Source organism: Phaenicophaeus curvirostris, chromosome 1 (assembly GCF_032191515.1).
Source record: "Phaenicophaeus curvirostris isolate KB17595 chromosome 1, BPBGC_Pcur_1.0, whole genome shotgun sequence".
Lineage (NCBI taxonomy): Eukaryota > Metazoa > Chordata > Aves > Cuculiformes > Cuculidae > Phaenicophaeus > Phaenicophaeus curvirostris.
The window spans coordinates 139455476-139470276 of record NC_091392.1 but is presented as its reverse complement, the minus strand read 5'-3'; the positions used below and the strand labels follow the sequence as shown (position 1 = coordinate 139470276).

Genomic DNA, 14801 nt, shown 5'->3' with positions numbered 1-14801 from the left:
AAAAAGCTACGATCTGGAAAACAATAGGTTATTTCTCTTGAAAATGAAGCAAATTAAGTTAAACCAAAGCTTTCATAACATATAGTAGGACTAGGCAGTTACTATAAAGCAACTTTGAACCGCAATTTAAAAAAATACAGAGGATGCCAAGGCCAGCAATGTGTTGATGAAAAAGAAGAAAAAGGTGATGTTTAATAAAAAAATGAACATTGTTCTCTTTGTCATTCATCTTAAGCTCATTCATTAGAAAAACAAGCAAAGGATCGAAACAGGTGCCTGGTAGAGAAATTAAGGTTATAAACAAATGACAGCATGGATAAAAGTGTTACACCTGTTCCCCAGTGTCCCATCAACTTACCCTTTGGAAAATAAGAATAAATGAGCCACGCTGACCAAAGAGTTTCTAACACTGAAGATCCTGCTACCTCACTTTGCATAGAGTTGTCTAGTAAGGAGCTTTCAAACAGTAATAATTTTAAATAACTGTTTTGGCCAATGATCTAAAGGTTAAAATGTTCTCATGCATTATGTATTCCTTCATCATTTGATCTCCTAGGCACTCCTTTTTGATGATCAGACAGCATATTTTGGTATGGTATTTGCTCATAGCACATAAATGTCACAAACCAGTATTTATGCACAAACTTGTAAGCTTCCCCTTACACCTGTCTACCTGAAAATTTTTATGCCAGGTTACTTCAAACCTGTCCGTGGCTGATATTAAAATTCTGTTGAAACAGACAGTTCGAGAGCACTATGAATTTCAATAATAGATGCACAGCTCACTTTACCATACAGGCCTCCCTAAAGTAAGAGACATAACAACTTCATCTGACAAGGTTCATTACATTTGAAGCCATTCAAAAAAACTTGAATTTTCTTAGCGTAAGAATTAGAATGAGTTAAAGGTACAGAATCTAGATACTTTTGAAGGAAATAATGGGTGCTGTATTTTATTCATATATGTATGTCTGTATATTACAAATTTTATATGTATAGGAATACATTTTTCATGGATTACATCTTCTTTCTTTTTGCTCTCTGCACGTATCCCTGTAAGACTTATTTGGATAGTATAAAATTTGTGCTTGTATGTCAAATGTAAAATCGATACACTGAGTAGAAATTTTACTATTTTGATAATTCCTTGTTTGTTTAATGGTGTGAGCTGGGATCCAAGTTCAAGCCACAGCTTAAATGAAGAATGATGCTTTCCTACTGGATTCCATGTCATAAAAACATTTTGCATGAATAAGAGATGTACAGATATGTTTTTCTTACCCTTGGATTCTCCCATCTATGTGCTTAGCAATCTTGTTGCATGCCCCTGCCTTCAAATGTGACATATAATCCAGAAACTGTGATGGCTTGTGATAATACTAAAGTTTCCTTTCTCCAAGGTTTTATATTCTGGTAGTAAAATATAATTCGTTGTCAGAAACTAAGGATAGACACACCATCTTAAAACCAAAATAAATCTTACACCATTGCTGTGTCTATAAATTTAGTAGAAACTACTTTGTTTCAATGAGCTAAAATTAGTCCAGAACTACCCAAAACTCTCATATTCTGTATCAGTGAGGCATTTACAACATGATTTAATGAGCTGGTGTTGTTCAGTTCTCACCTAGAGCTTCTAACTTTTCAGTTTCAAGCATAATTTTGGGCAGGAATTTCACACTGAGGCTTAATGCATGGATATAGGACTCAGGGTGAGCCAGGGACTTCTACCCTCAAGTACAGAGGCTAATGGAAATTTTTCTCTTACTTCTCTGCCTTTCTGTGCATAGTCACCTTTGCAGTTGGTCATCATTACAGATACCTCCACAATACCTCTTGTCACAAATAATACAAAGTTATACCTACATTACAGTAAAAACAGAGGAAAAACATTGCGTAGTCTATACAGTACTCAGTAGTAAAATAACAGATCTTTGCAAGAAAAATATATATTTTTGAACATTGCATGCTTTTTTTCCCCCTTTCATTTCTTTTTACCTTTTAATGAAAAAAAATGTCCTAAAGTAATCTGAGATCCTGTAACAGGATGAATGAGAAATAAAAATTGTCCCTTGAGTCCAGGTAAAAAGGAAGCTGTATATTGTGCTGGAGGAAGACTATAAGTATTGAAGAATTTTTTAAAGGTAGTAAAATACCTAAGAGTTTGTGCATGCACATGTGGATCTGAAAAGAACAGATTTGTTTTAGAAATCTAAATGTGGGTTAGAAAGTGTTAAAGAATTATTTCATAAGGTAGAGTATGTTGTAGCCTGGATGCAGTTGTTCTGAAGTTAGTGACTCCCAAATCTGGAAACAGTTATATAGAAAGACTAATTAACCTGTAGTTAGTAAGGGCCAAATCAAAGTTAGTGAGTTAACACCTTTTGAAGTTAGACATTTAGCAGTTGACTGCTGTGATGAATGGCAAAGCATGGGGTTTGTCTCTGGAGTTTTTTCAAAGCATGGCTAACTACAGAACTGTTATTGATGGGTCTGTAGAGGTTTCTGGACCATGGCAACTACATATACTTACACTGGGAGGTGGCAGAGTTAGTATAAACCTGAAATATTTTCCCAATAAGTTTTAGATGTTGAAGGTTCATACAAAGTCCACATTTCCCACTTCCTATGACCATTACTTTCATCTTGATTGTTAGGGTTTGTTATTTCAGCAACTATTTTTGCCTTTTTTTTTTCTTTGGTTTGTGGGATATTTAGGGAATACATTTATTTATTTTTCATTGTAGAATAAGGTCGAGGCCCAGACAATTATTTGCCTCTTGGCCCTTGCATGGGCTTTCTGAGGGTTTGAATAGGGATGCTTATCCTTGTGAAACACTGTAATTTCTATCAAATACTACAAATCAGAGGTGGGCATTCCTTCATAAATATAAAGTAGTCAAAAGTAATCCACAGACACTTTTTTCTCTCCAGAGTGCCGTTTGTAGGAAGTAATTTTACTATAAGGCATAATTTAAGACATCTCCTGCCATTTCAAACACTGTGTGCCATTGAAAAATAACACTTTAACTGTAAAAAGAAAGATTACCTTATGGTTATGTTGTTTTAAGAGCAGGTTTTCTCCTGAGATTTATTTAAGTGGGAGCTTTATTTTATTTCCCAAGACATTGAGGAGTTTTATTTTTTTCTATCAGAATGCTTGCAGTTCATAACAAATGATTAAAAGCATCAGTCCAACATTGGAATGAAAATACTTCTATTCCTCAGGAATGGAGAGAAATTCTATGGATTAACAGCAGCCAAATACTCACACCCCACAGATTTTGCTGTAGGACTGATTTTATTGTTTCAGGATATTTCACACTAAGTAATTCCCATTATATTCATTATTGTTAAATCAATGTAAGATGAGATGCTTTGTATGAATTAAAAGGGTTATTTCCATTAAGGTTACATCTGAAGTTTATATGAAAATCTGTTTTCCCTCACTCAGAAGGAAAATAGTAGTGGAGGACTCCTAAGGAAGGAGCAGTGTGAAAACATATTTTCACAATTTGTACTCAGAACTTTGCAGCAATATTTTTCTTTTTTTCCCTCCTCTTTTCTTTTTTGAACATAAGATTTTTCATGAGAGCAATACTGCTGTGAAAAAGACCATGTTTCGTCATTGTATTCTAGGTTTCCTTTTTTTTTTTTTCAAGTATGTTACTTTTACTACTTTATACTCCTCTTCAGAAATTTCCTCATTCTCTCCTTCTCCCTCACCACCATTCCCAGCCTAACTAGGACTAGAATAAAGAAGAGATGAGGTAAAGCATATTGAGCAACAAGGGAATTTTAGTTTTGCAAATACAAATATAAACAGCTGAGGAAATCTTTGTTTACGAAATATCATTTGCTGTACTGATCAATGAATTTCCACTGATTATTTGGGTACACTTTAGATTTCTATTTTGTGTGTTTGTTTCCAAAGATTCCTCTGTGACAAGGAGAAATAGTATTGCGTACAATTAAACCAAGTTTCTTTCTGCAGGCATTACCACAGTATTGACCATGACAACTTTGAGTACCATTGCAAGAAAGTCATTACCTCGTGTCTCCTATGTCACTGCTATGGATTTGTTTGTGACTGTATGCTTTCTATTCGTCTTTGCTGCTCTGATGGAGTATGCAACCCTCAACTACTACTCAAGTTGCAGGAAACCTAACTGTACTAAGAAGAAAAAGTCGGTAAGATGGGAGCACTGAAATTTCTTTTCTAGTATGCGCGTGGCTGAGAGAGCAGAGAATCATTCAATAACAGCCTGTAATCCCATAATACCCCACTTATCTGAGCTCTTCCCAGTTTGTGCTGTGATCTCCCCAGAAAGCTGATGGAAAGTAAGCTACCCACAGTAACAGTAGAAGCAGTTATGTGCCTCTTGAGTGAGGTCTGTTCCTAACAGAAGCAGCTTGCTGACCATGAGACAGCAACCCTGCCTACACATCTTTTGCCCTCCAATTACTGTTGCTGTAGTCATAAAGAGCTCCTGCTGAAACAGATTGCATAGCTTTTTATACAATATATACACATCACTGTATATTCAAATGCACCTACTATTTCAGGGCTTAACAGGTCTAGAAATATTTAGAACTTTACAAACAGGATTTCAATGTCTCCACTGGGAACCAACACTTGTTTTTATCCTGTGCACAAACTGATTTGTTCCTAAGTACAAGAAGAGAGGAGGGGAATTGCAAAGGTTTTATACACAGCTGAACGTTTGGCCAAAAAGACACTTCTATGAATAACACGCAGATGCACATAACAACTGTTTATTTCGACTCAGTTAAAACAACCACACAAGAAATTGCCTGGTGTACTTCATATTTAACTAAGAGAATGAGAGGAGAGAACATAATGGAGAAAAAAATGTCAGTGTGAACATAGGGAGGGGAAAGAGCGTTGCCCACTCCAGATCAGTGGAAAATCTTATGTGTTTGACTGTAGCAGTTAAGGCAAGAACTCCATTTTGAGGTGACAAGTGAAATCACTTTATTAAGCACAAGCAATTCCTTTTATACCCTGCCTCATTGAGGCAGTGCCTTTCCACTTGCCTAAATAGCTCAGTTATGCTTTCTTGTTTTCCAGCCTCACAGTCTGTTTTTAGCCCAACCATCTACAGCTCTTAGCAACAACCAGGGCCCTGAAGTCTCCAGCCCTCTGTATCCCATGGTCTCCTGCCTACCAGGGCAATAATATCTTTATTGTTTTCAGTTAACAAATCACCACCTGGCCCCACATCTGACATTCATAACTGGAGATGTTGTGTGCCATTTTGCATAATGGAAGAAATAAGGACATTTGAAATCTGAAATGCAAAGTCAGATAGGCAAAATGTGAAGGAAGGTATTGAACTGTGATCTATAGCATAAAGTCTAGTTGGAAGCCTGTGGCCAGCAGTGTTCCCCAAGGGCCAGTAGTGGGTCCAGTCTTGTTCAACATATTCATCAATGAGCTGGATGAGGGGACAGAGAGAATCCTCAGCAAGATTGCTGATGACACAAAACTGAGAGGAGTGACTGATGCACTGAAAGGCTGTACTGACATACAGCAAGACACGGACAGGCTGGAAAGCTGGGTGGAGTGTAGCCTAATAAAGCTCAACAAAGGCAAATGTAGAGTCCTGCACCTAGGGAGAAATAATCCCATGCACTAGGCCAGGTTAGGGTCTGACCTACTGGAAAGCAGCTCTGTGGAGTAGGACCTGGAAATCCTGGTGGGAAACAAGCTGACCATGACCTAGCAATGTTTCCTCATGGTGAAGAAGGCCAATGGTATCCAGGAGTGCCTTAAGAAGAGTGAGTCTAGTAGGTCAAGGGAGATTATCCTTCCCTCTACTCTGCCACAGTGAGACCAGATCTGGAGCACTGTGTCCAGTTTGGGGCTCCCCTGTTGAAGAAAAACAAGGAACTACTGGAGAGAGTCCAGCAGAGGGTCAGGAGGATGATTAGGGGACTGGAACATCTCTCTTATGAGAAAAGGCTGAGAGACGTGGGTCTGTTTAGCCTGGAGAAGACTGAGAGGGGATCTTACCAATGCTTATAAATATCTAAAAGGGTGAGTGTAAGAGGATGGGGCAATACTCTCTTTTGTGGTGCCCAGTGACAGGACAAGGGGCAATGTTCACAAACTGGAGCACAGGAAGTTCCACCTGAACATAAGGAAAAAATTCTTTACTGTGAGAGTGATGGAGCACTGGAAGGTTGTGCAGTTTCCTTCTCTGGAGATACTCAAAACCTGCCTGGACATATTCCTGAGCAACGTGCTCCAGGCAAACCAGCACAAGAACAAATGCTCACTTAACTATTATTAGCTAAATAAATAAATTTAATGGGTTGAATAAAGATTTAAAGTGAATGGAAACCAGGTGTGCATTCTGGTGGGGTTCATGCAGTTTTAAACTGCACAGAATATAATGCTGAACATGTAGAATAGTCAGCATGAAGTCTTTTATGGACAGATGCATTTAAAAGCTTAGTTTAAGGAATGCTATGCAACATTAGATGCATATGAAGCAACAAGTGTGTTTTCTTCTGAATAATTCTTTTATTATCTTTCTTTAAGCTACCTGATGTCAGTTTTGGTCATGTAATGGTAAGTAAATTATTTTATCCACTAAGAGCAAAGGAGGCATGAATGTATGGTTGACATTTACTTGCAATAATTCCTGAGAACTCTGTACCACTATCTTATGTTTTACCCTGACTTCACTATAAATATTATTTTGGTTTTTTGTTAAAAGGTCAGTTTGGTTTTGGCTGTGGCAAAAGAACATAGCTGCCTCTTTCTATAAAGACTTATCAAATGATTTGGGAGGGAGAAGGGTCAAGCATAGAATACTGTGTATTATTTTTACCTTAGAAATTTTGTGTACACTTTATATAATACTGCAGTTTCTCATTACTTTTATAAAAAAGTAATAAGAACAAGTTATGTCATAAACTTATATGGAGTTTTAACTCAATTTCACAGAAAATAATTAATTTATACATATCTGTAAAATTTTTATTGAGCTTTCAGGTGAATTTTCAAATAATTTAAGCACACAGGTAATTGCAATATATCCACAAACAGAATAAATTCTATTTCCCACAACTCTAGATAACTGTTTATATATATACAGTGAAAGTTAAAATTGAGCACAAAATTATGTCTCTAAGTTGTATGAAAACTGAAAATGGACTACATACTATAATATATGTAAATATAAAGCATGCAGAGTTAATCAGTTGGATGGATGGTCTGCGTCCCAGCTATCAGATCCAAATAGGAACAGGGAAAAAACTCAAATACTGCTTTTGCTTTACTTGGTTTGGATATGCTGAAGTTTGTAATTTACAGCTGCTAGATCTGTATTACTAGCTTACCTTTTACAAATAGTTTTATACACTTTTCATTTTTTTTCATGAGTTTTCCGATGTACCTTAAGAGCTCATATAGCACTGAAAGTCTGCTCATTGACAATGAATGGCTGACAGGAAGCTGTGCATTTATGCAGTCGGTACTGCTGTCATTCCCTGGAAAGATTTGTCTGAAAGATGATGATAAGGCACACTGAATGGGTAGTGGCACTTTCCTTTCTCTACTTAAAAATAAGAAAAAAAGGAAAAATATGCACAGTTAAAATGGTAGGGATTAATGCTTAGTCTTTGTCTAGATCTAATCATTTGGATGTGTTTGGAAAGTATTTGAAATTTTTCAAGTTTTTACTCACTTTTATTAGTATAAGACAGGTCCTGAGCAGGTCCTTGTTCTACACATAAACAACTTCCATATTCAAATTGCAGTATAAACTGCATAAAACAAGCAGTGTCTCTGACTCTCAAGATATTGTCTTGCCTTTTCTAGCCTTGTAGTAATGCCACCTAGAAGATGAAATTTATTAATCTTTGTAAATCCATGTTAAGATAATCCTATCCCATGTTTTTCCTCCTAGAGGACACACTTATACCTCATTTGAAGTAATTTTATTAAGTGTGTTTAACACTGCATCTGAACAATCTTGTCCAAGGAACCTGAGAAGCGCTTTGCTTTGTCAGACCTCTCGGGTAGTACTGGGCTGGCATCCACTGTGCATGCATCCCTTCTTCCCCAACCCCAATTCTGCAGAATGTACAGGACACTGTGGACATTATACACTTTCACCTGATATCTAGTCACTTCAGGATCCCTCCTAGCTGACAGAAATTAAAGCAATCATATTAATCTCTCTGTATTATCAAGGTCTTTGTTTTATCTTCTATTCTGAGCAGATAGTTGGTATAACAAAACAACAAAAAATCCCAGGCTACTGACAGATGAGAAAGTTTCCTTTGCAGAATCAGGACACTTATCTTCACTTACCAAAACTGTCTGGAGAGATCTAAATTAGCCTTTCTTCATTTTAACATAAATATTGTAACTAGGCATAGAAAATTTCAGTCCCCAAGTAGATAATCTTCATAAAGGCCTGAAATAAATGAATAATACGTGACACATGTACACTTTAGTCGTAGTTTTTTTGTCTCCAAAGTGCTTCAGTCAAAAAATGATTGCTAGTTCAATAATCTTTTCCATGTGGCAGCACATTGTAAAGCTCTGAAACTAGCCACTTGAAACTTTACAAATGTGAGAGAAGACCACCAGGGTGTAATTTCTGTCATCTAATTTCAGAGATGAAGTCATTCACAACAAATAGATTTGCAATAATCTGCTTCTAAACTGCAATCTGTTTACAATCCACAGCACATGGCACCTGAGAGATTTTAGCCATTTACTTATGATGAGATGAATCGTTTTCTAGAAGTAATTGGCTGGATGTGATAAGGCAGTTGTTCATATGTACTTTTCTATGCTGGAGATGCCAGCGCCTAAGCAGAAGGATGCCACATCAAGTTCTTAGCTCAGAGGCTGGCATTTTTAATTATATGGATAATATTATTGTGTGCCAAAACAAAAGATTTGCAGAAAGAAACTGAAGTTAATAGAAAAAGGAAAATTTCCATCGAGGCACATCGGTCATATCAGTGATTTGTTTCACATCTAGAATGAAAGTTTTCAGGTAAACCCAACACCCAGAACAGGAAACATTGAGTACTTTGGGTAAGTGTGGAAGCAGTGGCCCAAAACACCCTCCAGAATGCAAGCAGGCATAATGCAGAGACATGACTAGCTTCTTAGAGCATACTCAGCATGCTTCTGCATGCAAAGGCAGTGCTCAGAGCAATCATAGGGAGAGAAAGGGCCTCCAGAATGGAGAAAACCATTCTAACAGGGCAGGAATCTGCTTTATCAGGGCAGTGCAGACAGGCAGCAAAGCTGATGGGACCTTTCCTAGCGGTGCCAGCAGAGGAGGTGACATTTGTGAAGAAGGAACGAGTGGTTTGATAACAGAGGAGACTACTGTGAGAAAGCACCTTTCATGGAAAGGAAATGGTGTGACAGAAAAGTTGGCAAAGTGTAAATAGGGAATGCATTGAAGAAGGAGAGGCATGTAGGTGCAAGGGGTACTGTGAGGATGTGTAATATGAAAGTGTCCAGTTTCTGAATATGATGTGATAAGCACTAAGGGGGCATGCCTAGAGATGGCATTTAGAAGTCCTGCACTGAAATATTCACTATCTGTTGCTGACCATACCTGGTTTTCTAAATCATGGTGTATTTCAGAGGCAATGAATGCAGATATTCTAAGTGGAGATTGTTCTGTAATTAAAAGGGGAGGCGAGACATTTTCCTTATATTTCAGAATCCATTCTTAAACGTAGTAGCTGCAATTTGCAAATAATATTCTGACAGGCAAGTGAATTCCTAAGTGTAAAAAAAATGGTTACTACATGAACTATATGTTTGAATTACCTAAGTAGAATATGCATGTAGAATTAAATTTGACACTCTACAACACCTCTATGGAAACTCATCTGAAAAGGCACCTTTTGAGGGAAAGAAATATGATCCCTAAATCTAGAATTCCTAGAGTATCAGCCTCTTATCCTGTGATTTTTCCAATGATTATTGTCATCTGCATCATCCATGGAAGCTTACCAAACTGTTGCTTTCTTCTTCTCTCTTCAGAATTATTCTGTACTTGATATGAGACCACCAACTACAGTCATTGCATTGAACAATGCCATGTATTGGCAAGAATTTGAAGATGCCTGTGTCTATGAATGTCTGGATGGGAAAGACTGCCAGAGCTTTTTCTGTTGTTATGAAGAGTGTAAATCAGGCTCGTGGAGGAGAGGACGAATTCACATAGACATCTTAGAACTGGACTCCTACTCTAGGGTCTTTTTTCCTACATCCTTCCTGCTGTTTAACCTGGTCTACTGGGTTGGATACCTCTATCTATAAATGTTGCCTGTAGTGGTGAAGACTGCTGTGTTTTCACACCACGAAGAGATGGTAGAAGTACAGAAAAAGTGAAGAACATGGTCAGTTTCATCTCAAATTATAAAGGCCACATTAACCTTCACTATCTCAAAGCCTGATGAAGAATTTTAATGAATAATTGCCTGAAAAAGAAAAATGTGGATGAATTATTTCCTTAATGCTATTAATTTTAAGGAAAAGAATTTTTAAAAATTCATCTGAATTTGTAGTGTAAGCAATGTTTATGAATAATTATTATATATTATAATCTCTACTATTTTCCCCTGGCATAAAAGCTATACGCCATTCAGGCAAAGGGTTATATATGTCATTTTTGGTTTTGATTCCTATACGTTCTTCAAAATGCTGTCAAGAGGCTCAAAGCAACATACAGTAGCAATGGCAAATAAGCCAAAGCTGACAAATCCATTCATTGCTTGAGCTATGTCCCATAGATTTTGGGAAATATCTCATTGGTGATCTCCTTGACATAGAGAAATCACCAAAAGACAGCAAGAAATGTCTCTAGTGGGTTCAAAACATAGACATCACTTCCCTCAAATGTCTTATATTGATAGAATTATCCACTTACCTACACATATTGATTTTAACTTAGGGTGAGAATGCAAAGTTATAAGAAAGCTATTATTTTGATATAAATAAAAGACTTGCCTATCTCTGAGGCAGCAGTAGGCATAACTTCTACAGATTTTCAGCTTTTAACTGTCTTTTTTATGACTGGTTAAACACAGAATGGTCATTGATTTCTACAGTACTTGAAGCAGGAAGATTCCTGCTTGCTTTTGCATCATTGTAGCAGATCATAGTTGGTAGGCCATAAGTAAAAATCACTATATAATAGCACTAGGAATATGTGACTTTCTTCAGATTTCAATTTGCTGAAAAGTGCTGTCATGCATTCTTGTTTTTTCTCTCAAAGTTATTTTACAAAATTGAAAAACATGTGTGCCAAAGGACATTTCATTCCTTCCATAATGGTAAATATTGCAGTCCTTATTCATGTCAGTTGTTACCAGTTCTGAGCTGAAAACTGAACACTTATGACTTGACTAGTGGATTACAGAAACGGAATTGTCCCACTTGGATCAAACATAGAACAGTTGCCACAAGTAGAAAAAGGTGGTTTCAATTTTTTCCCCAAACTATCACCTATATCTTACCCTTAAGACCTATTTGGTATTTTTCAAGCTTTTGACCATTAAATACTTAAACTACCAATTTTTTCAAATGCTAGTTTTACAGTGTTATACAGAGTATATCTTTTACAGACCATATTAATAGTTGTTATTAAGAAAACAAAACAGATTAAAAACTAAATAGCAATGGCTTTTCAGTACCCTTTAGAAGACAAATGGTTACAAATTATTAAAGTTTAAACAGACCTAAAGAAAATTCTACTTTTTTTCTTCCTTTTGAAGAACTTTATAATTATTTTATCATAGCAAAAAATATGTGTCTCTTCCACACAGTATATGATGAGAAATTAGTAGGAGATGTGATTGAAGAGCAGCTACTTTTCTCCTTAGTAGGAAAATCCTGCAAACAAGTAAAACTTGATGCAATGGTAATTCTAAAGGAACAGAAATGCTGTCATGTTCTATAAAACTTCACTATCTATTGTAGGGGATGTGGCGGTAGGTGGACGCCTAGGACTAAGCGACCATGAGATTATAAAATTTTCTGTTCTAGGTGAAGTGAAGAGGGTGGTTAGTAGGACAGTAGCATTAAATTTCCAGAGGGCAGACTTTGATCTCTTCAGCAGGCTGGTTGGTGAAGTCTCATGGGAGACAGTACTCCAGGGCAAGGGAGCCCACGAGGGCTGGGAGCTCTTCAAAGGGGTGGTCCTAGCAGCTCAGGAGAAAGCCATCCCCATGGTCCGGAAAAAAAGCCGGCAGGGGAGAAAGCCAGCTTGGTTGAATAGAGAGATCTTGAGGGATATCAAGAAGAAAAGAAATGTTTATGGCCTCTGGAAGAAGGGACAGGCCTCTTGGGTGGACTACAGGAGGGAAGTGAGATTGTGTAGGGAAAAAATCAGAAGGGCTAAGGCTCAGCTAGAAATTGGATTGGCCAAGTCAGTGAAAGATAACAAAAAATCTTTCTACAAATATATAAATAATAAAAGGCGGACTAGGGAGACCATACAGTCCCTATTGGACACAGAAGGGACAACAGTAACAGGGGATGAGGAAAAGGCTGAGGTACTTAATGCCTTCTTTGCCTCAGTCTTTAGTCGTAAGGAGGGTCGTTCCGCCTGTGTACAAACCCAGGAGCTAGAGGAGCATAATGAGGCTCCCATGATCCAAGAGGAGGTGGTCAGAGCCTTGCTAGCCCGACTGGACAGTCACAAGTCTATGGGGCCGGACGGGATTCACCCTAGGGTACTGAAGGAGCTGGCGGATGTGCTGGCCAAACCCCTTTCCATCATCTTCCAACAGTCCTGGAAGACTGGGGAAGTCCCACTGGACTGGAGGCTGGCTGATGTTGTGCCCATCTACAAGAAGGGTCACAGGGAGGACCCAGGAAACTACAGGCCTGTCAGTCTGACCTCAGTGCCAGGGAAAGTCATGGAACAGGTGATCTTGAGTGCTATCATGAAGCACATGCAAGAGAACCGGGTGATCAGGCCCAGTCAACATGGGTTCACAAAAGGCAGGTCTTGCCAGACTAACCTGATCGCCTTCTATGACAAAGTGACCCGGCTACTGGATGAGGGAAAGGCTGTGGATGTGGTCTTCCTGGACTTCAGCAAAGCCTTTGACACAGTTTCTCACAGCGTTCTGCTTGAGAAACTGTCAGCCTCTGGGCTGGACAGGCGCACACTCTCCTGGGTGGAAAACTGGTTGGATGGCCGGGCCCAGAGAGTGGTGGGAAATGGTGTGAAATCCAGCTGGAGGCCAGTGACAAGTGGGGTTCCCCAGGGCTCAGTGCTGGGTCCAGCCCTGTTCAATGTCTTCATCAATGACCTGGATGAAGGCATCGAATGCACCCTTAGCAAGTTTGCGGACGACACTAAGCTGGGTGGAAGTGTCGATCTGCTGGAGGGTCGGGAGGCTCTGCAAAGGGATCTGAACAGGCTGGACCGCTGGGCAGAGTCCAATGGCATGAGGTTTAACAAGGCCAAATGCCGGGTCCTTCACTTGGGGCACAACAACCCTGTGCAGTGCTACAGACTGGGAGAAGTCTGTCTAGAAAGCTGCCTGGAGGAGAGGGACCTGGGGGTGTTGGTTGACAGCCGACTGAATATGAGCCAGCAGTGTGCCCAGGTGGCCAAGAAGGCCAATGGCATCTTGGCTTGTATCAGAAACGGCGTGACCAGCAGGTCCAGGGAGGTTATCCTCCCTCTGTACTCGGCACTGGTGAGACCGCTCCTCGAATCCTGTGTTCAGTTCTGGGCCCCTCACCACAAGAAGGATGTTGAGGCTCTGGAGAGAGTCCAGAGAAGAGCAACAAAGCTGGTGAAAGGGCTGGAGAACAGGCCTTATGAGGAGCGGCTGAGAGAGCTGGGGTTGTTTAGCCTGGAGAAGAGGAGGCTGAGGGGTGACCTCATTGCTCTCTACAACTACCTGAAAGGACGTTGTAGAGAGGAGGGTGCTGGCCTCTTCTCCCAAGTGACAGGGGACAGGACAAGAGGGAATGGCCTCAAGCTCCGCCAGGGGAGGTTTAGGCTAGACGTTAGGAAAAAATTCTGTACAGAAAGGGTCATTGGGCACTGGAACAGGCTGCCCAGGGAGGTGGTTGAGTCACCTTCCCTGGAGGTGTTTAAGGCACGGGTGGACGAGGTGCTGAGGGATATGGTTTAGTGTTTGGTAGGAACGGTTGGACTCGGTGATCCGGTGGGTCTCTTCCAACCTGGTTATTCTGTGATTCTGTGATTCTGTGATCATTGGTGTTGCTCTGTGCTTCCAGTGAGTTTTTAATTGAAAAAGATTACTAAACTGAAATTTAACTGTAGTTATTCAAAATAATTTCTTCTGTTTTTCACTACTCTACAATATGAGAGACAGAGCTGTGTTTATGTGAAGAGGGAAATCACTTTTCTAAGGACTAACAAAACTGGAATTAGAAGCAAAAAGAAGAAATATTTTGGGGCAGGATCAAAACCTTGTTTTTAGCAAAAACTACCCAATCTAATGTCTTTTAAACCCATTATAACTTTCTGATTTCAAGCTATATGTTGAAGTTTTTGCTGCCAGTAGCAACTTACTCTGTAAAATCTATTACTCTGTAAACCTCTGTGTCTTGCACTTGGAAGTATGGATTTTATTTAAGGATGACAGATATATTTTCAGCAGTGCAAGAAGGTGATTGAATTGAAGTTGAATATCCTGGTCTGTAATTCTGAATTAGTCTACTCTAACAGCCACCTTCAGCCATATTTTACAAGAAAACTAGAAATATTTCAAGTCTAAATAAAAGAATGGAAAGTCAT

The 14801-nt window shown here is 39.0% G+C and overlaps 1 protein-coding gene across 4 annotated transcripts in view; it reads left to right on the top strand.

The window, feature by feature from the left end:
• Positions 1-11581, top strand: part of GABRG3 (gamma-aminobutyric acid type A receptor subunit gamma3) — a 307044-nt gene extending 295463 nt beyond the window's left edge. For 3 of the 4 annotated variants that reach the window (XM_069876156.1, XM_069876147.1, XM_069876127.1), the window contains 3 exons: positions 3995-4191; positions 6569-6598; positions 10055-11581. In XM_069876156.1, the coding sequence (XP_069732257.1) occupies positions 3995-4191; positions 6569-6598; positions 10055-10333 (506 nt within the window). In that variant the 3' untranslated portion in view covers positions 10334-11581. The remainder of the gene's footprint in view (positions 1-3994; positions 4192-6568; positions 6599-10054) is intronic. The other variant, XM_069876136.1, reaches the window with a different exon arrangement.
• The last annotated feature ends 3220 nt before the right edge of the window (positions 11582-14801 follow it).